This window comes from Alosa sapidissima, chromosome 18, assembly GCF_018492685.1.
Source record: "Alosa sapidissima isolate fAloSap1 chromosome 18, fAloSap1.pri, whole genome shotgun sequence".
In the NCBI taxonomy this organism is placed as follows: domain Eukaryota; kingdom Metazoa; phylum Chordata; class Actinopteri; order Clupeiformes; family Clupeidae; genus Alosa; species Alosa sapidissima.
The window spans coordinates 15,259,473-15,285,910 of NC_055974.1; the positions used below are offsets into that span (position 1 = coordinate 15,259,473).

General features: G+C 42.0%; 1 protein-coding gene across 1 annotated transcript; it reads left to right on the forward strand.

Annotated features, from left to right (window-relative positions):
• LOC121690117 (protein mono-ADP-ribosyltransferase PARP14-like) lies at window positions 1-26,438 on the forward strand. Its single transcript, XM_042070489.1, has 13 exons — window positions 1-53; window positions 17,310-18,884; window positions 19,063-19,302; window positions 19,643-19,867; window positions 20,130-20,187; window positions 21,662-21,805; window positions 21,911-21,970; window positions 22,349-22,525; window positions 22,972-23,151; window positions 23,432-24,064; window positions 24,284-24,417; window positions 24,600-24,780; window positions 25,586-26,438. The coding sequence occupies exons 1-13, from the start codon at window positions 21-23 to the stop codon at window positions 25,870-25,872; spliced, it is 3,927 nt and encodes a 1,308-aa protein (XP_041926423.1). The 5' UTR covers window positions 1-20; the 3' UTR covers window positions 25,873-26,438.

A 26,438-nucleotide genomic window follows, 5' to 3' on the forward strand; every position in this document is an offset into this window, starting at 1 on the left:
ATGGTCCGACATGGCTACCTATGGACATCGCCGAAGAGGATTGGTTTAGTGGGGTAAGTATCTTTGATATATTATATATTTATCCCATGTTGGTTTCGTAGACAGCGATGGTCAAATGTGTTTTGTCAATGTAACGGCAATCTTGGTTAATTAAGGTTTGCGTTCTTGGTAAGCTAATGCTTGTTGCTAGCTTGTCGAGCTAAAACTGTCTTTAGGGACATTGATTTTGAACTCCTCCGTGTACAAGACGTCTGCGATTACTTTAAAATGCAGTTGTTGTTAACACGCAACGATCCATTTTGTTACAGTGCCTGTAACTTCCTTAAAATTGGCAGGCTGTATTGACAAGATGGCTATTTAATTGGCACATGCGGTAGGCTATGTCAGAGACTTTCTAATGTGGAGACACAGCACTCAAAAAATACTCCATAGAAATGTATGGGGCTAGTTTGTCACGCCAATATGGCCGTTGTCTACACATATCCCACCCCTTCCTCGGCAAAACGTCGACATGTGAATACATTGAGCCAATCATATGGTGTGTTGTGAAGACATTGTGCCAATCATGTCCCAGATAGCAAAATTTGACCGGCCCACCTCTGGCCCACTACCTTGCCTCAGGGTTTTGTGAGTGTTGGCCCAGTTCTGGCTGGGCCTCCGGCCCAACAATGGCCCAATTACTGATAACTGACACAAAGAATTTCCTCTGGCCCAGATGTGGCCCACACACTGCAAAATGACTCTCATTGTTTCTGTTGGCCCAGGTCTGGCCCACACACTGTAAAATGACTCTTATTGGAACTGTTGGCCCAGGTGTGGCCCACACACTGTGAAATGACTCTTATTGTTTCTGTTGGCCCAGGTGTGGCCCACACACTGTGAAATGACTGTCATGCATTCTGTTGGCCCAGGTCTGGCCCACACACTATATAACTGAGTGTTGGCTGAGTGTCGGCTGGGCCTCTGGGCCTGTACTGGCCCACACACTATAAAACTGATCTGACTGAGTGTTGGCTGAATGTCGGCTGGGTCCCCGGGCCACATGTGGCCCATTAACTACCAAAAGTACTTGAAAATAAACACAAATCCAGAACTAGTAATTAAAAGCACAAGCTACTTTTATTAACAAGTTTGACAAACACAACCTTGCAAATAAAACAAACATTTAAAAATTATACAAGCTTTTACATATATACACTTTAGAAATTAAACAAGTTAAAATATACAATCTACTTTTATCTACAACAATCGACTTCTTTCATATACAAAAACACAAACAATTATACATTTTAAAACTGTATAATGATTCAAAGAAATAAATGATTCTAAATTAACATTAAACATTTACAGAAATATTCTATCTCTCTCCCTCACTCACTCACTCTAAAAGAGTAATTCCATTGTCAGTAGTTGTGGGTTGTGAGTTAAGTGTTAAGTGCTTTAAATTCTGTATTTTTGTACCATGTACCATGACCTACCCAGCTACATACATGCACACACACTCACTCTCAAAGTATTTTTCAATAGCAGCAACCTTTGCCACCTGCCTTCTCTTTCTGTTGCCGCTTCATTGTTGCCTCCACCAGTTTCAGCAGCACTACCAGCCGGGGGTGTCTCCAAACTGCATTTAGGTATAAAATAATATTATAAGATCATTATGAGGTCTAAAGCAAGATTTCAACATGTCATCTGTCAGAAGTTCTGTCTGTCCACTCAAATATACTTACAGATAGCCACCTCAGCTCTCTGTGGGGGTTGATCAAAGAGTTCTTTCCATCCATCCTTCAATTTGAGATGCATGGACAGCATGTCATTTCAAAAGAAAAGAAAAAAATCATTAAACTATGTATCCTTTACTGTCTGACAAAATATTACTAAAGCCCAGTCTTGCCATTCTGCAGCTGTCTTGGTAACACCTCCCTGGTAGTTATTTTGGGCAACATTGACATTGTGTGATTGTCATTGGTAATATATCAGCATTTAACAATCACCAAGAGCAAAACATATTTGTCAACACATACAGACCTGAAGCACTTGTGGACTTCCTTCACAAGAGCCTTGTGGGTGCTCCAGTTGGTTGGCCATGTTTTCAACAGCGCATGTTTCCTGCCCACTCCTGTTCTTTGCTGACATAATGGATGAGGCAAACCAAAAGCATCTAAAAATGACACATCACAAAACACAGGCCTAGATGAAAGCTGATTCCTATGATTTGGCTCATCTAAACAAAAACGTATTACTTATTCTATTAAATCAATGTACAACTTACCAAGAGCTCTTCAGGTCTCCTGTTTTTCCAACACAAGAAATGGTTCACACATGTATACACAGGTAGCTTCTTCATCCAAAGGAGTGCAGGCAGGTCTCTGGTCAGTGTGGCCTGGATTCTGAGGTGTACATTTAAAAAAAGTCACAGTAACGTTAGGTTAATGGAAGTATATGTGCTCAAAATGATTACATGATCATAAAACAACCCCTCAGTACAAAATACAGAACGACCTTAAAATACAGATTTTGATGACCAGGACAGGACCCACCCTGCTACCATCTCTCTCTCTCTCTCTCTCTCTCTCTCTCTCTCTCACACACACACACACACACACACACACTCTCTCTCTCTCTCTCTCACACACACACTCTCTTAAGGCATACAGTCTCAGTCCTGCCTGCCTAGTGCCTGAAGTTGGATAGATAACGATGAAATGCCCAATTACCAATCGCTATATTCTAAGTCATGCAATACTGGTTAACTGTTAAGCTATTTCTAAAATGATTAGATCACACTTTTCTTTGAAAACCACATAATTATGCAAGTATAGCTAACGTTACAGCACTGAACGTTTTTGACCACCAACACTGACGTTAAAGGTAGCAGCTAATTAGGCCAACAAAGTAGGCTAAGAAATCATAACGTATGTTACCGCTAGCTTCGTCATCGTCAAGGGGGTTAGATTGAAACACCCATTCTTGTTATGCTACTTGTTAAACTTTGTCTGCAATAATAAGCCTACGTACATTCATAATGATTTACATGCAATAACAGGTAAAGTTGCATGTTACTTACCACAGGCAGTGTCCAAAACGAGACAGTTTCGCGCCGTCCTGCTGGTTTCAAACTGAACAGTTGCTCTGCTCGTGGCTCTTCCACATGTAATGGGCCGACAGTCACTTCACAGAATTGGGCCATGTACGTTTAGCGTCCGGCTGTCGCTAAATGTTTCATTTTTGCCGCCAACAGCCTCGATACTGATCAGTGTTCGTTCCTGAAGTATCGGGCCACACACTGTATGAAATCCGTCTGCCGAGATTGATTCGAAAACTGGCAGTAGCCCATCAAACCCCAATCGGGCCAAATAAGACACTCAGTAATCAGCCCAACTACTGCGTGTCAGTGTCGGCCCATTCAAGGGGACAGTACCTCAGCCGACCTGAAACTCCGCCGACAGTGGCAGCACTCAGCCAGGATCGGGCCGACTGTGTTTACTGTGCTTCAGCCGACTCGGACCTCAGCCGACACTGCCAGCACTCAGCCAGAATCGGGCCGACTATGCTTGCTATCTGGGGTGTTGTGATCTCGCCTCTGGAGCAAGATTGGTGTCGTGAAGCCTTGCGCACGCGCATTTCTGCCGAAATGGATGCCCGACGAGTGCCCAAAAAGCGTTGTCAAATGGCCGCCGAGTCGAGGGACTTGCCTAAAAGGACTTTGGCTATGTCGGACAGCTGCTAAAAAAGTTTGTATGTTGTTGTCCAACAGCTGATTCGTATAGCCAAATCTGATAGGCTTGTAATATTCGTATGTCAGTATCCTACTATGCTATTGGTAGATTGACATTGGCGACCACAGCGTTCGCCTGTAGGCCTACCACTAAGAGTTAATAAAACTAATATTTCTAGTTTCTGCGTCACGAACGTCAGTGGCAACAGGCATATCGCTTAAAATAAATGTATCCTACGGAATAGTAAAAAAACAAGTAATCCATCTCTCATTTGAATAGATAGGCTACGCGGCTTCGGCCCACCGCCTAAAAGGGACAATTAAAGGATCATTTCCAGCTTTAGATCTGACTTGAAACCGTGCTCATGCAATGAATTGGGCAGCCTACGTGTTTTTGTACCCTTACAAAAATGCAACTTCGCCAGAAACCTGAAATTTCTGTAAGGGTAGCCTTATTTGTGCAGTTTGTTACTTAGGACTATTAAAGTAATGCATATGAACATCAATCAGATTGAACTAGGCCTACTGTAGCCCAGATAGCAAAATCAGATTAGCAGATAGCGGACCGCTGGTGGTATGCCGGTGACCACCATTTCTTTCAATTTAACTTGAAATTGAAGTAAATAAAATTATATATGGAGTATAACTGAACAAATGAAAACAATTTTAGACCAATATAGTGCCAAAATATTGGGCAATTTGTCTGCAACCCGCCAGCAGACCGCCAGAGAATCGATGAGCAAAATGCCAGCTATGCCTCCAATGGACCGACAGTGGTCCGCCAGCCTTGCTATCTGAGAGGCTACAATTAATAACCTGAGTAAAGCCCCTATTGTCCAGATTGAAACGGTTTAATTTTATTTTCTTGTGTTCCAAGCTGTGATCTGTCGAGTGTATTGAGAAATTAAGTTTGATTCCTACTGCCCCAATTCTTTCACACAGACTCGCGTCACAGCCCACTTGGAGGTGCAAACAATCGGATTTTTGATTATTTGACCATCAGTTAACTTAAGTTAATAGACAAAAGCAATAGCCTATATAGGCTACTGTAGGAGTGAACGTCAAAAAAGAAATCTAGACTGGAGTAACTCAACATTTGACACCTTCGATATGTTTAGTGTTCTAAATGTGGCAGTGGTGGGATAGATTTTATACAATAGCTGACTACGCCACGATGGGACTTGCACCCAAAGATATAATTCAGAGATCAGTATCCTTAACCCAGTAAGGCACTCAGGTTCGTAGAACTGACAGACATGGTTCCATAAAAAAAATATTTATTTTTACACTGTAAATTCACATACACATAACACAGGAAGAGGCTATGGCTAATGAGTAGCCGAAGGAAGCACCCCAATCACACATGCTTGGTCACACACACACACGGCAATGATACACTCAGTGAGAGACAAATGTCACAGCACACAAAGATGGGAACCCATCACCACCATGTAAGCGGGTGTGTTGCGATAATTGTTGCTGTGGATGAGGGCGTGGTCCAGTCCCGTGATCTGGGGTGTTGGGGTGGATGCAGCAGCACACCTGTGCTGCATTTGTTAATGAGGGATGGGATAAATGGCTAAGGTCTTTGTTGAACAGGAGGAAGGGACAGCGTACTGCTGAGTTTAGAACCAACGGCTGCCGTGCTGGGACGTGGGCAATCCTTTTAGCGTCGGTGTGGTTGACGAATCATTCGGGGTTAGTTAGTGCGATCACTATTCTGTTTTATGTCCTTCGTTGAACCCCACGTCTGGCAGCAGTGGTGAGAGTCAGCAGTCATTTGGTGATGTAATGTATTAATCCTGTGTTCTTTGTGTACTTTTTCCGGGGAAGTGTAGGCCTACTCCCCGGCAGGTATATGTGTGTGAGAGAGGGTGGAGAGGAAACAAACGCTCCTTCTGGTGCTGAATAATTAAATTTGAGCCTCGGCGGTGGCCGGGAATAAGGGGGTGATATACGTAGCCTTTGCTGTGTGAAGTATTTATTGTTACAGTGGTTTCTGTACCTTCGTTTTTATGATTGAATTTGTGGTGAACTGTGTTATGAGATGAACTGTCATTTCCATTGAGCATGTGTGCACTTTCTCTGTGTAATTATCTGCTAACTTATATAACCTGTTTTATTCCGGTGGTCCGGCATAGTTGTTACTTAAATTCACGTAGCCTAATTATTTATGACTCAGCACATAGCACTTTACAACAGCCAGAGTTCTGGAGTTATTGCTCTCCCCCTAAATGTTTTAACTTTCTATGTGAAATGAATTGTACAATAAACCTCTTTTCCATAGCTAGTAGACTGGTGTTTTCCTTTGCTCAGTGCCCGTGTTCAAATAAAGAAACCTGCAGGGGGCAGTATTCCGCTGTAGCCCCCCTTCACAACCAGGAACTGCTCCCACTTTCGGCTCTCAGCACCTAAACAGAAGGGGCGGACAAGGATTACAGACGACTCACATCTAAAGTGTAACAAAGTAAATCAAACAAACAACCAATGAAACAAACTGTCACACTAAGGATCCGCAGCTTCACAGCCTCCCCTTAGTGAGGACAACACAAATTAACATGGATTAGTGCAAACAGAAAGACAAATCACAAAACCAAGGTCAACACTTTGGCGATCAACATACTAGGGGAAAAGGCCTCCAGTCAAGTGTATAAGTAAGACAGACAAACATAGGCTACAAATAACATGATACAACGCAGAACAGAGTAGAACAATCAATAAAGTGGGGTCCGTTCGTCAAACACCCATTCCTTCATAACGAGCGCTATAGCACCCGAATGAGTTCCAGCGGCCTTCTAGCCCAAGGCCTCTATGCGTAATCCCACTAGCGTAGGCTACGACAAGCTAGCTGCAGGCCACGTTAACTGTGGGACTAGTGGTGCTGATTAGACGGGCACGTGAAGAAGTCGTAGGCTAAAAATGATGTAGGCAAAGCAGCAGAGTTCGATGTAGCCAATTCACAGCCGCACCCCTGCTACATAGTGATCCCTGGAACACACAAAATAGTCACTTAAAACAGGAACTACTTGAGTACTTTACTTCGTACAAATGGATATAACATACCCGGGGACTAAACTGGACGCACATCCAGCCGGCGGGAGGCCGATGCCGCACGGGGAGGGGGAGACTCTACGACAAAGCACTAAGTGTAAGTAACAATATAAAAAGACTATCAGTAAAATATCACCGGAAGCGCGATCATACCTGCGGCGAGCTGCCACAGCCGATGCCGGAAGTAAAAATTCAATGCAATTTCTCCATTGACAATTGCGGTATAAGCCATAAAAACTTACGTGGTATAAGCCATAAAAGCTACGGCTGTACTAAGCGATTGTATATGCTCATATAGACGCCAAAAGTTCATGGGGCACTAACCTTGTTTTGAGATAAATGCCTTTTATTTGCGATCTCTTGGATAAGTACTTCATTACCCACAATCCTGAACAATCCCACAGTGATGCCTCTAATTGGTGGAAAGGCCGTTATGGTCATAGTTTGAAACTTTCTCAGCGAAAAATATTGACAAAGATGGCGAAAATCTTAATGTGATTAAAAACTTTCTTGACGAATATTGGTACTTGTATCAACAAGGATTGGGGTTTATACATAACACGAACTTAGTCAGGGCCAATACACTATCAAATAGACCACTGTAAATGTTAGTTTAAACACTCAAACTTTTCAGGTAGCCGACAGGCTAACCTTTAGCATTTCCGACATTGTATGCCATTACATAATGCAGCTAACATTAGCCTACATGCTGCAACACAGGTATGAAATATGTTATGTTTTAGTGAGTGTCCAAAGGGGTGAAAGACACTTTAAATCGGGTCACATCATTGACTGTTGTGTGTCCGAGAGTCAGTTTGTGAGTTTTGTAGGGGCCAGCATGAGGGACAAGACCTACAAAGTTGTGGTGAGTTAAGCAGGGAGGTTGGTAACGTTACTGCTGCTAGCAGTGCTAGTTAACATTAGCTAGGCTACTGTAGCCTTCATACTGTATGATTCATATCAATCATTAACCTAGGAATACTTCGTGCATTTAATGAACATTTTGTGTAATAATTCACAGCAAATTAATAAACTGAATATGGTGGTCCAAGAGCAGACCATGCACCAGTCCATGCATCAGCCCGACTGAGCAGTGATGACAGCATAGGATGAGTCAGGTAACGTTAAGAAGCACTGCCGTTAACGTTAACCGCTTTCACACACATGATATAAAATACACGATGATAAATATAAAATTCAATATCAAAACATCATTATTTACACGATTACTCCTGAAATAACTGCTATTAACTGCACATTCACTATATAAAAATCACTGTTTGGAGGAAAGGGTTCCCGTGCTGTCGCCCGGTTGGAAATGATTTCGTTTATATATTATTCAGTGAGGCGCGGTGGTTTATGGGATGAGTAGTTCCTTCGCTCGGAAATGAAAATATGTACACAGTCTTGTACCTTTGACTTTTTTTGGATTTTCTATTCGTTTTTTCACTCGAAATGATATGTTGTATGCTTATGAGTTATGCCGTAGCTGGTTAGCCTAAGACATGCTGTAAAACTCTTTAGATACGGATTTTTCCAAACGTCAATGGGACAAATGAATGGGAATCTTACATCCGGCACCTAACCGCATTTTGGCTGTGGGCGGGACTGTGCAGCTCTATCAAAGATCCTTGATTACTAGCAAGATAGAGCAACGTAATTCGTTACTATGGGAGCAAAACGGGACAGTTCCGGTCTGCATAAGTGGGAGTGTCACCCTACGTCACTAAATAAACTTTCTCTCTTAATAAGCAATAACAACAGATAAACATAATTGTGTTCACAGTATTATTGTCCATAATCATGTATGATACCAATGAATCATTCTTAAGGAAATGATATGAATAATTTAATTAGTCATGTGAACCGAGCTAGCTAGCTAACGCTAGCTTAAAATGCTATACAAGTGGATGGTAGTAGCTATGGCAATACAGCTATGCGCTAACAAGTGACTAGTAGTTGAAGGACTTCGCTTAAACTTAATATACTGTTGCAAATTCGCTTGAGTATAGACTATCCACTTTAACTAATGTCAGTAGTGTTATTCAGCTAGTTGTCATTTCAAAGAAATTACACTTCTCCGTTTAAAATGTTACCTTAGCTAAGAGGCTAGCTAGCATGCTAACAACCGGACAGTAACTGGCAGCAGCATGGTCTAATATTAAGTTATTTTATTACAAATCCGAACACTAAAAAATTACACTATTAGGCTTGAAATGATCCCAAACACTTACAGATTATGACACAATTTTCCAAAAAACCCTCAACAAATCCAGAAAGACAAAATGACCAATTTATTGGTAAAATTCCACAACTCTCCATTGACATTAGTGCAGCAAGGGCTTACTCTGGTCTGCATAAAGGGGGATTTCCCCCCCTCCCCCTTGCAATAATCGAACGCGGAAATTGTCGAACGTTTGCGCCTCTCGCTCCGCTTGAACCCTCTCTGGCTCTATTCCACCAGCGAAGATTTACGTCATGACGTATAGGCTGCATCGCTGACTTATTCGGAATAATGTCGATTGCTATAGGAATATGCTCAAAATGTGACATTCTACTAGCTTGTTAACAGGTTAAACGGAATATTGACATAAACGGAATTTGGTCAATAAACTAATTCAAAACTGTTATACAGACATGAAAACGTGCTGTGTATGTGTATGTGCCTGCAGGTTGAGTTCAGCGATTTGAAAGAAATAAAAGCCTGGGCTTATTTTCTTTACGATAGACTATACAAAGTAAATACAGTTAGTGTTTACCTTCTCGGTCCAGAAATGAAATCGTGTAGGTGTTATCAGTAATCTTTTCCACTGGCCCACATTCACCTCCTCCTGACTTCCTCCTGATTTTAAAGTACATCTGAATTTTCTCTTTTTCTGAGTTTGTCAGTTCTCTAGTCTGGAAGAACACCGCATGTCTGCAGAGAGCCATTGGGTCCTCACTGCCAGTTGGAGTGTTGCAATAGTCTACTTGTATCAGCAATGTATTCTAACGCAATAGCTCTTACGCTGGTCCTTTGTTTCTAGATTTCCTTATGCCCACCGTACTTTCTGTTTCACTACTGATGTGGCAACAGAGGTAACAACCTTGTAATCTGACACCTAGTTGATTCCAGTTTTTCAGTGGCATTCCATATCCCCATGATTAACATTCTCTTATTGTTTCTAAAATGAGAGAAATATTTCCAGCTAATTGATTGAATAATATATGTAGGTGTTTATTACTTAAACGTATATAAAACACAATTAAAATATCTGTCTTACACAGTCCTAAATAACTATAAACCATACAATTATAAAAAGCTCAACTTATTTTTTAGTTGTTTCTTGATTGACTAGACTTAACTCCTTGCAACCATGCCAATCTGGTAAAAATATATTTATCTTTACAATTTTATTCATATATAAGTCCCTTTCCACCCTATTAGGATGTTAATGCTTGCCTCCCAAAGAAGACTACAATTCCATAAAGGCCATTTACAGGAAGTGACATCTGCTTTTGAAGGAAATTAAGGTGCTCTAAGCGATGCTGGGTAACGTCACTTCTGTTGACTTTCAAACACCACAGAGAGCTAGCTTGCTACTTCCTCCCCCTCCCTCCCGTGCTGCTCCGGTGCAATTGAAACTCTCCTAAACGCGCATCTCGTCTGTGATTTGCTGGAACAGTTTGTTATGTTTTAATGGGCTAGGTTTGCCCAGGTTGTTTTTGTTGTTGTTTTTGGAGCCTGGGCTGTCCGCGTTTTTTTACAGTATATTCAGGACACAGACAGCTAGCGGTTGGTTAGGTGATGTTTGCAGTAAGTGGCATAAAATGTTTCAGCCTAAAAAACGTGTGGCATCACTTAGAGCACCTTTAAGCGTGACAACTGATGTAAACTCCAATTCTCCCTTTCACCATTATGTTTAGTGTTTTATGCATCACGCCTGCCAGGTGCCCTGCCACACGTATTTCATTACTTTGTGGTAATGTCTGAAGTTCTACCATGGACTTTTCTTGTGGAAAAAAATGCCTTGGTTACCTTGTTTCAAGCCATAGCATGGTATAGTATAAGTATATTTATTGATCCCGTGAGGGAAATTTGGTCTCTGTATTTAACCCAATCGGTGAATTAGTGAAACACAAACAGCACACAGTGAACACACAGTGAGGTGAAGCACACACTAATCCCGGCGCAGTGAGCTGCCTGCTTCAACGGTGGCGCTCGGGGAGCAGTGAGGGGTTAGGTGCCTTGCTCAAGGTCACTTCAGCCGCGGCCCACTGGTCGGGGCTCGAACCGGCAACCCTCCGGTTACAAGTCCAGAGTGCTAACCAGTGGGCCACGGCTGCCCTCAAACTGCCCTAGAAAGCCTGCAGGAAGACTCAGCTGGATTTGTGCCAGTTCTCATTAATATTCAATGAGCTAAGCTGCTTGACTCTAATTGGCTAGTCAGTTTCGTCCAAAACATGACAGCTTGGCGACAGCTATTATCAACTACTTTTAGCTTCATGGCTAGGGTTGCCTCCTATGTCTGATAAAAACCTGGACATATCGATGACCCGACCAACCGCTTTGCTCACAAGTGAAAATGTCCATTAGACATTAGACTTTCAGTCAAGAGAGAACTCGCACACCAATGTTGACGATGCAAATTTTAATCCAACCAGTGATTAAAAGTGCAAAGTGCTACCAAAGTGTAAAACATTTTCGGTCCCATTCAGACTATCATCAGTGCAAAGATGATGGTCTGAATGGGACCAAAACAAGTTAAACTTTTTCTGAGGCTTCAAAATGTGTATTTAAATATAAAATGTCTCTAGAATCTAATTAATATTTCTTACAGTAAACACATTATGGTGTGCCCGGTCTGGCCTCATGTCTAGGTCTGGATGGAGAAAATTGGTCACAACATGTCAGAAAGTGTCTCTTTATGAACATAACAAGAAACAGGTGAGGCAGTGACAAGGGCAATAAACAGAAACAGGTGAGAGGTGGAGGCAGAGACAGACGGCAGCTCATCCCGGACAGCTGTGCGTTTCCCAAAACCATAGTTGCTAACCTGTTAGCAACTTAGTTGGTTGGCAATGGGAAATTGCATTGCAACCACCAAGTTGCTTACTTAGTTAGCAACTATGGATTTGGGAAACGCACCTGACCGGCTACCGGCTGCCTGACGTGACTCGCGGGAGATATCGTGGAATTTTGTTTGCAATAAATATTGGTCATGTGACATGGTGACACGATGGTATGTCCCTCCCCGGCTGACAGAAGTCAGACAGGATTTCTAACCAGTATGTATTGCGTCCATCCCAGTATGCATTGTGTTCAACCCAGCATGCATCATATCAAGTCAGATCTGCACAGATCTGCATCAAGTCGAACAAGCCTATTGTCATCCATGGGAAATGCACATAGATGTAAAATGATCTTTGTCATTGTCATAAATCATACATTTTGATTACTTCCGGACATATTTATACTTGTTAATAATGCACTGTATTGCTTCAATAAAGCACTGGTTAATTGCTTTATTCACTTGAGTAGCCTATAGTCACTGAAGCATTGGACCAAGAATGTGCATGCCGAGACCAACTTTTTATTTTCTATTTTTATAAGGACAGCAAGTTCATTATTTTGGGTTGCTATTAAATTATGATGGTTGGCATCTCATTGTCTGCAGCAGTCCTGCTTTAGAAAAAAATGTATGTGTAGCATACTCGCTCAAATTGATAACACTCATTGATAATAAGCTAATTTTCATTCATTGTTGACATGGTCCATGGAGGCTCAGACGGGTGTCTGATGAACACGCCTCTAAAAAGCACAAACAAGTGCGAAAGTTGCAGCCGTGACGACAGGGAAAGTGCAGGCAGCCACGAGAGTGATTGGTCGTATAAAATGAACGTTGCTGATGTCTGGGTTACACAAAGCTACAACGACACAATCATTATGTTTTCTTAATGACCGACAGTTTAGTTTATAAATAAAATACACTGTTAAAGTGCCATAAGTAGGCTGGTTTACTAAATGACAGACAGTTGAATTTCTGAATAAAAAGAATTTTGGTGCAGTTTTTGGAATTTTACCACTTTGGTGAGTGGTAACCTGGTGAGTGGTAAGTGGTAACCTGACTCTCGCCAGATGAATTTCGTTCCGCTTAGCTCCAGTGGTGCGCTAGGTCTGAACCTTGCGAGAAATCCTCTGGTATCCTTGCGCCTCTAATAACAATGCAGATACCTTGACATCCCTAGTAATATTTCTGCGTGAGAAATGCAAGGTGTGGCGTGTGAGCGTGTGAACTTGTTGAATTGCGTCTGTCTCACGCCCATTGCGTGAGACTTGAGAACCCTGCATCCTGTCTATCACAATAGTGGCATGAAGGCCACTTCATGCCACTTCATGATGTCAGTCATGTTTACGTTTATTTGCAAATCACCTTTTTACAAATACAGTTTGGATGAGTATTACAGCTTTGTTCTAAACTTTTTACAATATTACAAGTCACACATTTGCCTGCAACTTGCAATTGTCTTCTAGTCAATGGAAAAGAGGAGATAAACTGAATGAAACATTCTATGAAACCATTCTGGCGTGTATTTGTATGTAACACCAGTTGGCCTGTAGATTCTCACTGACAACAATTGTCATGCTCCTACATTTTCAGTTGCCTGTCAGTGACAATGTGCAACTGGACAATATAACAAGGCCCATGATGAAGAAAATAGTTACAGTTACAAAATGGGTTACAGAGGACCAAAATACCCAGACTTGATTGTAAATCAAATAAATATTACCCATATTACCCATAAAAATATACATTAGCTGCAAGAAATAAGCAAAATCGATTAATGCATGCTGAGAAGTATATGTTTAGGAAGCAGCTCAGTAGAAGATTCCCATTTGGAAATCTTGCAGGTCATCCTGGAAATGGCACTGATGATTGCTATCCGGTTGATTAGACAGTGGATAAAATACCTTTTTTGTACACACACACAGACAGACACACAAACACATTCACACCATGTTTTGCATAGTCACTGAGACCGCAGTGAATCTCAGAGTAATAACTGGTGAAACCACTGTCACAAGTTTCCACAAGACGATCAGCAACCCTGATGATCAGCTACAGACTAACAGGTCTCTCAGAGCTGAATGGCGCACTACAGGTTCCCAGTGTTTTTTGAGGCCAGAGACCTGACCGACTCCAAGAAGGAGAAAATTCAGAAGTACTTTAAAATCAGGAGGAAGTCAGGAGGAGGTGAATGTGGGCCAGTGGAAAAAGTAGACGATGACACCTACAAGATTTTATTTCTGGAGCAAGAAGGTGACTATACAATATTTCCTCAAGAGTTTATTTTTTGATATAGGAACATTCAAACTATTATTATTATTATTATTATTATTATTATTTTCATATAATATGGATGGATGTAATCAAGAGTAGTATAGTCAAGGTAAAGTGGACATTAGGTCCATCTTGGTCGGCTCCTCTGTTAACAGTAAAAATACATTAAGTTAAAGATGCACACATATAATTACAGTCTGGTATGCTCTACAGATCAAGAAAGAGTTCTGGGCCCAAAAACACATGTCATACGTCTGACTTCGGGCCAACACCTTAAAATCAAAACAAAGCAATATGCCATGAACGAAATCAAAATCAAGCAAGTCTCTCAGGTGAGTAACATGCTCTATTTCTGTCTTCGGACATATTTACCAATAATGCATATATTATTAAACAAGTTCGCTCTGTAAAAAGTTTCAAATGCATAGAAATATAAAAATGCATCACTGATAGAGAAAATTGATTTCTTGGAGTGTTTCAATAATATTGTTACTTTGCACTAAAGGACAGAGGGGAGAGCTATTATTTTTCAAGTGTGACTAAATAGTTTTCATCCTTCGTTAAAATTTACATTATTTTATTAATGTTGAAGTATGACAAGACGTCTGTTAAAACAAACAGGAAAGTAAATGCTCTTATCTAACTCTATGGTAGATTGTAAATAAGCTCATTTTCCAAAAAGTTGGTGTGTTCTTTTAATGGTTCTCATAGTTTTTATTCCCTTCTACTCACGCTTAGCTATATTAAGGAGAACAGACAATTACAGTATACGGGACAACGGGATAGTCACAAACACACACGCAACACACACGCAACACACACTGCAGATTTTGAATTTGGTTTCACTTTTCTTACCATTGTGACATAGGGGTCAAAGTCTGCAGTCATCTGACTGTTGTTGATGTAAAAAAAATAAATAATAAAAACCGCCGATGCAGATGAGATTACATCAAAATGCCAGCTAGATATCAGCATAACTTATCAGCCCCTTGCAAAAACATATAAAAAGTATTTGTTGGCACCCTCATGGCAGTGACTTTGTGAGAACCTTCCTTTGTGGGGATGTGAAAACTGTCGGGCACTGCATATGGATTTTTTTTCTCTCCATTGCAGGGGCACCTCATAGTGTATTATAACATCTAAGAGGCACTTGTATATGCTTTTTCACATTCACTACATTCCACGCCACTGTCATGTAGGGGCGGCATAAAGGGCACACACTCCCTTGTTCTAATGCAGGGGTTCTCAAAGTTTTGATTGGTGAGGGCCAATCCAGGAACCCAACATTGAACTGAGGGCCGCCAAAGGGGCGGGGGGAGAAAAAGAAGAAAAAAAAACTGGAAAAAAATCCCATTTGTAATCATTTTAATGACCAGGTTGCATCTCTACAGTTTATATTACATTAAACACATTTTAATTCATAACTGAGGGCTAAACCTGGCAAAACTTGTGAAAACCTTAAGAAAAATTGCAATGCACACACAAACCCTGGGGTTCTCTACCCTCAACAGACAAATTTGGGATATAACAGTTCTTCCAGTCCATTTCAAGTACAAACTTATTTAGAACAGTCTCAGTGTGCCTTGCTTCTTATCAGCATAGGCCTTATTCAGGGCCAATTCCAGCTACCAAAGCACCACAGGAAAACCCGACGGCCACGAAACACCACTAAACGGAGATTCATTCTTTTCAAAGCACACAGTACAGTTGTGCAGTTTTAACAGTTTTACAGATGTTATCAGATGTTATTGCGGGCCGCCAGAAATGTTTCTGCGGGCCGCCATTGGCCCCTGGGCCGCACTTTGAGAACCTATGTTCTAATGGAAAGGCACAATCAGGGAACACCGAGTATACCATTTTTATTTTTAAGTATATATTTTTTTTGGTCTTTTTGCCTTTATTCTGATAGGAAATAAGTGGGAGAGAGAGAGGGGGAGATGGGGTGGGATCGGAATATGACCGCAGGTCAGATTCGAACCTGGGTCCCCGTGGGCACTTTGACCCATACATGTTATGAGCGATGTAGCCTGTTGTGACAGCGCCCCCCAAGTATACCATTTCAAGGTGCATTACATCACATTTTCACCACTAAAAGGTCACTCATTCAGACACTAAATGGAAATCTCCAAAACATATTGCATGAAGGGGCACTCTAGAGGGCACAGAAACCCATGATTTCCCATGCCAGCCTAATTTTGAAAGCACTAGTAACACTATTTCAACCTTGGGGGCACCTTGGGCACCTTTAGGGTGCACAGGAAGATGATTTGTTTTTGTAGTTCAGTGGCAAACCTGTTCAGTGGAAAACCTGTCTGTTCGGAATGATCTGTATGATGATGTAGTGGCCTGACACATAATATTTAAATGGTTTCATGTTTTCCTGTTTATTATTGCATGGTGCTAAGGTACTACTGTATGTGGAATTTGTATTAAAACATGCAACATGACTTAGAAATACCAACAGAATGTGAAGAAACAAACTTTATGGATAGATGGATAAGTTAATATTACATTCAGCTCAGATTGTTTACTATCTTTACTATATTTTAAGAGGACTGAGACAATGGCATACCTTCCTTGTACATATCAGCAGATGGAACTGCATTTCATTGTAATGAATAATAAAGTAGTTCTGCCATGGCAAGATATCTATTCACACACATTTAGTATAATTTTTGACCAATAAAAACATGAGTTTGATTGCCAGACTTGGCAGAGGTATTTGATCGGGAATCCAAAGTTGCATTAACACTGGCTCTCAAGACTGTACACTAACGTGACTAATGCTATTTTCATATTTTCATTTATTTTGTATTCATATTCATATTTTGTTGTGATATAGTTGTAAGTCCATATTGCCTATCCCTACACCGATTCTGTATTCTGCTCCTCTGACTGAATAAAAAACACCTCATATCAGATAAACAATAGTGATTGGCTTGATTTTTGTCTGGGTAGAAATCTGGGGCAGAGGTGCCAGACAGATCTGCCAGAACAATCAACATGAACTCTCAGATCCATCTGGGTCCCAGGCTATGGCATTTAAATAATATATGGAAAATGTTCAATTTTGGTCAGGAGCTCAAAAAAATGCAACTTCACCCAGCACCACTCATACCAGAAGTCATATTCAGGTTAATTTGATAATTTTGATAACAAAAAAACAATTGTATGGTTCAATACTTTGTAATAATAATGCATAACCTGTTCCTATTCCATAGGATACTCCTGGCAAAGATGAAGAGAAAGTGCTAGTCATGGAAACTTACTTAACTCAGTACCTGCAGGACAGTCTGAAAGCTCGGCGGGACCTGGATCAGTGTCTTTCCTCTCTCTGCAGATCCTTCCGGATCCTTCCAGAGGAGGGGAAAGTGGTGGTGAAGAGAGGAGCTGCCCATTCTGGGCTGCCCCAGGCCAAATGGGAGACGCAGGTGGACAATGTGTGTTTTCAGCTGAAACAAAGGTACCGCTGCTACTTTGAGGTGGATCCAGCAAGGGTTAAGACCCTCCAGGAGAACCCTTTCATGTGCTCTGAAAATCTGTGCACCTATAAGGAACTCCGAGAAGATCTGGCAGTGGTAGTGGGAGAGCATGATGCGATAGAGAAAATGATCCAACGTTTAGACGCCCTTCAGGTAAAGCCACAGATCCACAGGGATTGTGGGATACAATTGATGCAGTTCACCCTGGTGGAGGAGGAGTTTGGGAAGAAAATTAAGGTTTCATCCCCACACATCAAGATTACCATGCAGGGAAGAGGTAGACCAGTGTTTGAGGGACCAGAGGCAGAGGTAGAGGCTGCATGCACTACACTACAGGAGCTGGTCAAGAAGATCCAACAAAGGATACTCCAGTTACCTGCCCCACTCCTTGCCTTCCTCACATCTAGTGGAGCCATGGAAACATACCAGACCCGGTTCCAGCAGAGCCTGAGAAGTCCAGTGATGCTTGAGGTGGGACCAGACCTGGTTCTGTCCAGCCTTACTACAGAGGCCCTTGAGGAGGCAGCAGCAGCTTTGGAGAGAGACCTGACTGTGGAGACTGTTGTCTTGGAGCGAGCAGAAGCAGTGTCACCTGGAATGGTCACTCTTAAGGAAGTCTTAAGTCAAGCCCTGCAGCAAGCAAACCATGGAACTATGAAAGTACAGCTGAGCTATGGGAAACCGTCCAAGGCAGACTACCGGATGCTAGTCCAGATAGTCGGAAACAGAAAAGAAGTGGATAGGCTAAAAGACATTCTGCTTGACCACAAGATAAACCAAACCAACATCCATTACTCTCTGAATCTCCCCAATGCCGTAGTGGCTGACCACCTGCATAGAGTACTGGAGCTTCTTGGGGTACAGCATAGTGATCTCCAATTGATCCCCACTAAATCACCATCCCCTTGTTTGCATTTTGCTGGACCTCGTCAACTGGTGCAAGAATTTTATGTGACACTGACCTCAACATTACAGTCTCTAGTTTGTAAAGAGTACAGCATGGAAGGGCCTGGAGTTTTGCAGTACTTCAATGGGGAAGGGAAGAACAACATTGCTTTACTGGAGCTCTCTCATAAGGTCCTGATCCTGCTGTCTGACGAGGAGAAACAATCTGGAACAGGTTCTCAACCCACAAGCCCCATTTCCATCTCAAACCTCACCATGATGGGTAAAACAGGACCTACTCCTGCCCCAATTCCCTCATTACCCACAAAAGTGACAGGGGGGTCATCTTCCACAGCACCAGGTGGATCATTTCTCACAGGCAAGAAAATAAAGCTAGAAGTAGTGCTGGGGCATCTTGAGGATCAGCAAGTGAGTAATCTATTTGTATCTATTTTTCTTGATTTTAGTTAATTTAGCTAATGATTTAATAGCTCTCTTTCCTTCATACATAGAGAATGCTATTTAAATGCTATTCAAAACTATTTAATACATTCTGGAATAGACAATGTATAGAGATGATTCCATAATATTAACTTCATTATTTAAGGTTGATGTGTTGGTGGCCCCTATGGTGAAAGCAAATCTACTCAGCCTGAAGATTGGACAAGCCCTGGCAAAGACAGGAGGAGACCAGCTGAAGCGCAATTTCTCCCAGTCTATAAGATTCCAGAAGAATGTAGAGCCAGGGGACATTTTTCAGGTGGAGGGGACCTCTACTTTGGGATGTCAAAAGATAATCTTTGTGGAATGTTTGCCTTGGAATGCAACAAGTGGCAGCAGTGAAAAGGTAAAGGAGAGGGATTTCTTTTAACCCTTAAAGGTGTGGGTTTTTCAACATTCTAACATAAGATTCCGTTCTGAAGAAATTAAAGTTTCTAAAATTCTATGTTGAATTCAATGAAACCAGATATTCTTTAGAACGCTCATTTTCCAACATTCCCATCACACCTGTGTGACGACCTTTAATTTTCTTTATCTTCCTTTCGGTTTCCGTCTGTCATTGATGATTATGTAAGCAGTGTGTTATGACACAGCAGTTACCCACTCCACCTGCTGGTTTGAAAAACAATGCTATGCAAACTTGTTTACTCTTGATGCATTCCTCTTGTTTACTCCTCTTGTTACAGGCATTGCGCTGTGGAATGAGGCAGGCCCTAAGTCTGTGTGAGCAGTGTGCCCTCAACTCTGTGGCTTTTCCACTGATTGGGCCTGGAGTTGTCCTGAAGACACCTGTTAAAGAGGCCGTTTCCATCCTGACATCTGAGATTGGCTTGTTTGGACTGTCAGGGTTAACTGGCTCACTCTCCAACATTCGTATTGTCATCCATCCAGACTACCCAGATTCCAAAGCGGTAAATATTTACTGGAACAGCTATTGCTGATCTTATCCGTAGGGTTTTCAGAACAATACAAAAATAACTGATAATATGATAAGTGTGAACATACCAAAGACAGACATGTTTTGCCTTGTCATCAATTTCTTTCAGTTCAGATCTTTCAATCAGTTTTGCCTTGGCAATTTCTTTATTGCAGCTGATCAGTTTCCCAGGCTCATGTTAGAAGTCCTATTACCATTATCATAAAACATGCAACCTACTTTCTACTTTGCTTCAGGTCTGCCGGGATGTTTATGGTGGATTAAACTTACACAGGAGGGATGGCAAAGGACAAGGTGTTTGTATGAAAGTTTAGTTCAATTGTGCCAGGGATCAGGAATGGAGGGTGTGGGGTAATTATTACCGCCGCGCAGCGAAGCAGCGGTCATATAGGTTTAGTCATTTTTTTTTTTTTTTTTTTTTTTCGCATGGCCAAATTTCCGTCAAGGATTCCTGGGACACTGAAAGACCGGGGTACACGAAACTTGGTGGGCATGTAGCCCCACATGGATAGCATGGAACCATCGTTTTTTGTTTTGATTTGTAGCCCCCCCGCTGGACTGGAACCCCCGAAACGAGGGTAGGGCAGACACAGTTTTCTGTAAATATCTCGAGAACCGCAGGGTTTAGGAGGACCACCTTTTTTTTGTATGTTGATCTTAAGGGGCCATGTCAACCCATTCCATAACCACTCATTTCATGTATAGCGCCACCTAGTTAAAAACAAAAAAGTAAAAATGAGGTCTTGTAATTGCAGGTATCTGTTACCTAACATAGTCAAAACTGCACGAAATTGGAAGTGTAGGATCATTATGACACCCTCTGAATGCACGCCAAGTTTTGTGGAATTCCGTTCATGGGGGGCCACACAATAAATTAATTTATGTTACTGTACACCAACTGGCCTGTAGGTGGCCGGAGACAGTTTTCTGTGAATATCTCGAGAACCGTAGGGCCTAGGAGGACCACCTTTTTTTGTATGTTGGTCTTAAGGGGCCATGTCAACCCATCCCATTACCACTTATTTCTTGTATAGCACCACCTAGTTAAAAATTAAAAAGCAAAAAATTAGGTGTTTTTATCACAATATCTCTGGCTGACATGGTCAAAACTGCACGAAATTGAAAGTGTAGGATCATTATGACAACCTCCGAATGCATGCCAAGTTTCGTGAACTTTCGTTCATGGGGGGCCATACAATAAAATAATTTATGTGTACATTTAGTGACCGTACACCAACAGAGTTTTCTTTGAATATCTTGAGAACCGCAGGGCCTAGGATGACCAATTTTTTGCGTATATTTGCCTCCAGGGGTCATGTTAACCATTCCATATGCACACATGTGCATAAACAGATACACACGCACACACATACATTCACAGTAATCATACGTATGACACATACTCACAGAGTAGACATATGTACGCATGCATGCACATGCACAGACACAGGCACATACGCAGGCACACACACAAGCACATGCACGCACACACCCACCCACACATAAACATAAACATGTACACGCACACATGCACACAATTCAAGAATTTCTCAGAATTATGAACAGGCAAGATGGGTGGGGTTGTATAAAATTTATTTTACATGTGAAATCTATGAACCAATCATGTTTTAATACTTGTTGTCTGGCAGATACCAGTGAGAATTGAGTGTGCATAATGCAATTCAGTGAGACAGTTAGAATCATATATTTTGTACCGCTCTGCCACCAGAATTAAGTAAATCACTGTGTGCTCCTCTGTTCTGCATAGCTGTGTTTGGATCCCTGACCTCTGACCTGGAAGAAGTCACACTGACAGTAGGAGGCATACAACTTTATCTGGTACGTGGAGACATCACCAATGAGACTACAGATGCCATAGTAAACACCACGGACTTTAACAACTTCGATTCAGGTACAAATGAGGATCGGAATATGGATAATAAATTGAAGTCAATAATATTTAATCATTATACAACATACATTGCATTTGTGATTGTGTGGTCTGCTCTATTCACAGCTGTTTGTAAGAGCATACTTTCTGTGGCGGGACCAAAAGTCAAAAAAGCTCTGAAATCTGGTAAGCACTTGTTGTATTGATCTTTGGATAAATTGGCTTCATCTTAATAGCAGCACGTTGCACTTGCTTGATCACATAAGAGAGAGGTAACAGGAGATCTGCTGGTGTCCCTGAATCCACCGTTGCTCTTGGAGGAGAAATAGTAATTAAGAAAGAAATGGAAATATACATCCAAATATGGAATAAAGAAAAATTCCGAACTGCTGGATGACTTGCTGGATAGATATTCACCTTGTATGAATCCTGTCTGTGCCTGCCACTGACCTAAGTACTCATATAGATACCTACCAAATATAGCATGGAACCCAGAGCAATGAAATTGAATGAGAGAAGTAACAATACAATGAGATCCTTGACAATTAGTTTACCTTTATGCAGCTCAGGTCAACAGAGGTAAGATCTTCACATCACAGCCTGGCAAGTTCCCCTGCAAGGCCATCATGCATGTGTGTGGAGAAAATGACCCAGAGTTGGTTCAGGATCTGACCAGGGACATCCTCCTCCATTGTGAGAGCAAAGGATACCAATCAGTTGCCATTCCTGCTATATGTGCTGGTGAGGATAGGAACAGTCTGCTAGACTATTTGTATTTGAATATTTGTTTACATTTGCTGAGTTGGTTGAGTAATAGAATGTGAGTGCAGAATGTCTTTCAACTATTTCACTATTTCTATTATACTAATTCCAAAGACATTGGCATAACTTATACTTCCTCTGCTGAGCTAATGGAAGCGTTGGGCTGTGTGTGTGTGTGTGTGTGTGCGTGTGTGTGTGTGTGTGTGCGTGCGTGTCTGTCTATGTGGCAACATTTAAAAAAACTGATTAAAGCAGAATGGGTTGTTATATAAGTCTTTAGTTACATTATTGTGCAGCTATGATATATCACTTTGGTCCATCTTACTCTACTCTGGGTCCATAATACACCGGCAACAACTAGAGGAATAAAACTAAAGCAGAAGCTCTGTGTTTACTGAGATGTCATCGCTTGTCTGTCTCTGCAGCTGCGGGAGTGGACCCATGTATAGTGGCAGATGCAATCTTCAGTGGGATAGTGGCCGCAGTATCCAGTTGCTCCTTCCAGCACCTTGTTACTGTCCGCCTCGTTCTGTTCAGCATGCCGGTCTTCCAGCAGTTTCAAGCCGCTGCTGACGCCATGTTTTGGACACCCATTAGACTAAAAAGTGATTTCTCAAGTCAATGAATTGTCATGTAATGAGTCAGTGGAAGACTATCCTTCCCACTTTAGTGTGTTCTCACCAACCTGAAACACGATGTATTTCACATACATAAAAAGCAAGGCACTGGTCGCACTTTGTTCTGTAACATTCAGTCAGTATCAAAAAAATCTAAATTTCATGACTTCCTTTGATAATGCTAAGTCTAGTCTAGTTCAGTAACATGTTATACACACTTCCAGCATGTGATGATACAGAATCCTTCTCATCTTGTGTATCTCTACAGCCACTACTCCACTAAGAGCATCCACAGCTCCAGCTCAAACGACTCAACCTGGGTCACTGTACCCAGACCTGAGCTCCCTACTGCCTTCATCCCTCATCCCAGCTGTCCCTCCTTCAGCCACCTTTATAATCTTAGGCACATCTGTGCAGGATGTGTCCAGTGTCTGTGCTGGTCTGCAGCAGGCCTACACATCCCACTGCTCCCAGCAAACCCTGGCCCCAGAGGAGCTGGCTGGGCTCTCCCATGCAGAGCTGCAGGATCTGGTCGGCAGAGTGAACAGCCTCGGTGTGCAGCTGGAGCCGTCTGGGCCTGGCAGTGGGGCAGGGGTGGTGGTGAGGGGGCTGAATGAGGGGGTGAATGAGGTGATGTACGTCATGCAGGGGGCATTACGCCGACAGGTGGTGGAGAGGGACCAGAGGGAGCTGTTCAACAATGTGGTGTGGTGCATCATGGGACAGCGAGGAGATTGGGAGAGGTTCCCTAAAGAGGCCAATCAGAAGCTGGAGAAGGGTGTCACTGGAGGGGTGATGGATGCTCATGGATGCTGTTGGAATGTAGATCTCCGGAGGAAGCAGGCGACTGCTGTGGGTTCAGGTTATGTGACCCTAGTCAAGCGACTACAAAACCTGCCAGGTATTTAGATAATGATTTAGTAATGATTTAACCATTATCAACAATGAATAATTACTAAAACTCTGACCATATCCTTTGGCATATTTTAAAGAGTCATCAGTCACTGTGACAAGAGGAAGAGTGCTGTGTGTGCTTTTAATCATGTAGTTCTTCAAATCAGAGCTTGAAAAACATGACTAATCGGTGGAGGATTTTAGAGATGATCTATGCTTGTTGCAGATTTTAAAGTCCCTCTGTACTGGGATAGTCTGGTTCCCGGTGAGGCCCTACAGGTGATCCCACTCATCCCCCTCTGTGCCGAGTTTGAGCGTGTGAAGGCAGATTTCAGGACCTGCATGAGAACAATACTCAAGGTACTCTACCTCACAGGAGGACTTCTATCCTATAAATACAACTTCTATCTACGGTAATTGTTTCACATATTACTCTCGATGTAGTAACTAACCTTGATGTATCTGTGTGTGTTTTGTGTAGCCTCATTCAATTATGGTCCTATTAATCATGCTGTGTGTTTATTCTATGTCTGCCCTCTCAGATTGAGCGTGTGCAGAATGTGCACCTGCGTCGGGCGTTTGAGGTTCAGCGGCAGCAGCTGGAGGATAAGAACGGTGCACCTGTAGGGGCCGGGGAGAAGATGCTCTACCACGGCACCACAACCCAGGCCTGCCAGTCCATCATGAAGACCGGCTTCAACCGTGGCTTTGCAGGCCAGAATGGTATGTTCTTATCTCTTTGCTGTGTGCCTACTCAGTTAGCAAAGCATCTTTCAAGTGAAGTATGAATGAAATGACGTGTCGGATAAATCATCAAATTATTCTTGTTTTGCACGCCAGAACAGTACAGAAAATGAAATGTACAATTTGTAAAAACACTCACTTGGTGAACAGGTGTATTCCTATTTAATGTAGGCTATGCCTTTTAGTGTATGCTTCTTAGATATAGGCCTATATGTACATCACTGCAAAAGTTGCAAGTGCTGATCAGTAGGTGGGAATACATGATTCTGATTAAACGATAGAAGGATAGAAGTCCTCCTGTGAGGTAGAGTACCTTGGGCAGCCATGGCCCACTGGTTAGTACTCTGGACTTGTAACCGCAGGGTTGCCGGTTCGAGCCCCGACCAGTGGGCCGTGACTGAAGTGCCCTTGAGCAAGGCACCTAACCCCTCACTGCTCCCAGAGCGCCGCCGTTGAAGCAGGCAGCTCACTGCGCCGGGATTAGTGTGTGCTTCACCTCACTGTGTGTTCACTGTGTGCTGTTTGTGTTTCACTAATTCACCGATTGGGTTAAATGCAGAGACCAAATTTCCCTCACGGGATCAAAAAAGTATATATACTTATACTATACTTATACTATTCTGAATTAAAAACAAAAAAAAATCACTTTTTCTCACTTACTCTTACACTCAATTTGTTTTTTTTTGTTTTTTCTTTTCTTTGTATCTGGCTGTGTTTGTAAGTGTCTCTCCACTGTCTTCCATTCTCATCTTTCTCATCTATTCATATTTTCCCTTCTTTTCAGCCACTGTATATGGTCTAGGAACCTACTTTGCTGTGAGTGCAAGCTACTCAGCCAAGCCCGTGTACTCCCGCCCAGAAGCAGACGGCACTCAGTGTATGTTTGTCGCTCGAGTTCTGGCAGGTTTCTACACGTTGGGTAAGAGCCTCATGAGGGTTCCCCCACCTGTCTCTCCTCAACAGCCTGACATCCGCTTCGACAGCCTTGTGGATAACCAGCAGAACCCCAGCATGTTTGTGGTGTTCCACGACAGCCAAGCCTACCCAGACTATCTCATCACATTCAAATGAGTGTGGAACACATATTGTACATGTCCCTCCCTTCACACTAAATTTGAATGACACTGTTTTTTTTTTTGTTTTTTTTTAATTCAGCAACATTTTACAGTAATCAACAAAGATGGACATTTAAAGCTGATTGGATACATTTTTAAACAAATACTGGTTAGATATGACTGAAAGATGTTGCTACTAAAATTATGCAACAAGGATCAAAAGTTAAAAAACGTAATGTTTTATAAATCACCTAAGATTGTATTAATTTAAAGGAACTATATGCAACATCCCTGGAAGTGTGGGCTTATGTCCATGACAATACCCTTCCTTGCTTTGCCTTGCTGTTTTCTGTACAGTGACTCACTGGTGCCTCTTGTTGTACAAAGTGGCACAATGCGAGTACACAGCTGAGCTTGCTGGTTAGCATGCTACTTCATTATCTGTGCAACAGCTTACACATTATAAAAAAAGGTTATTTCTTCACTTCATGCTACTATTTCTACATAATTGTGTTATGTTATGTATCATTTCGTCATGTTTTATGTTACAATTCTTACATAATTGTCTGTAAAGATAATACA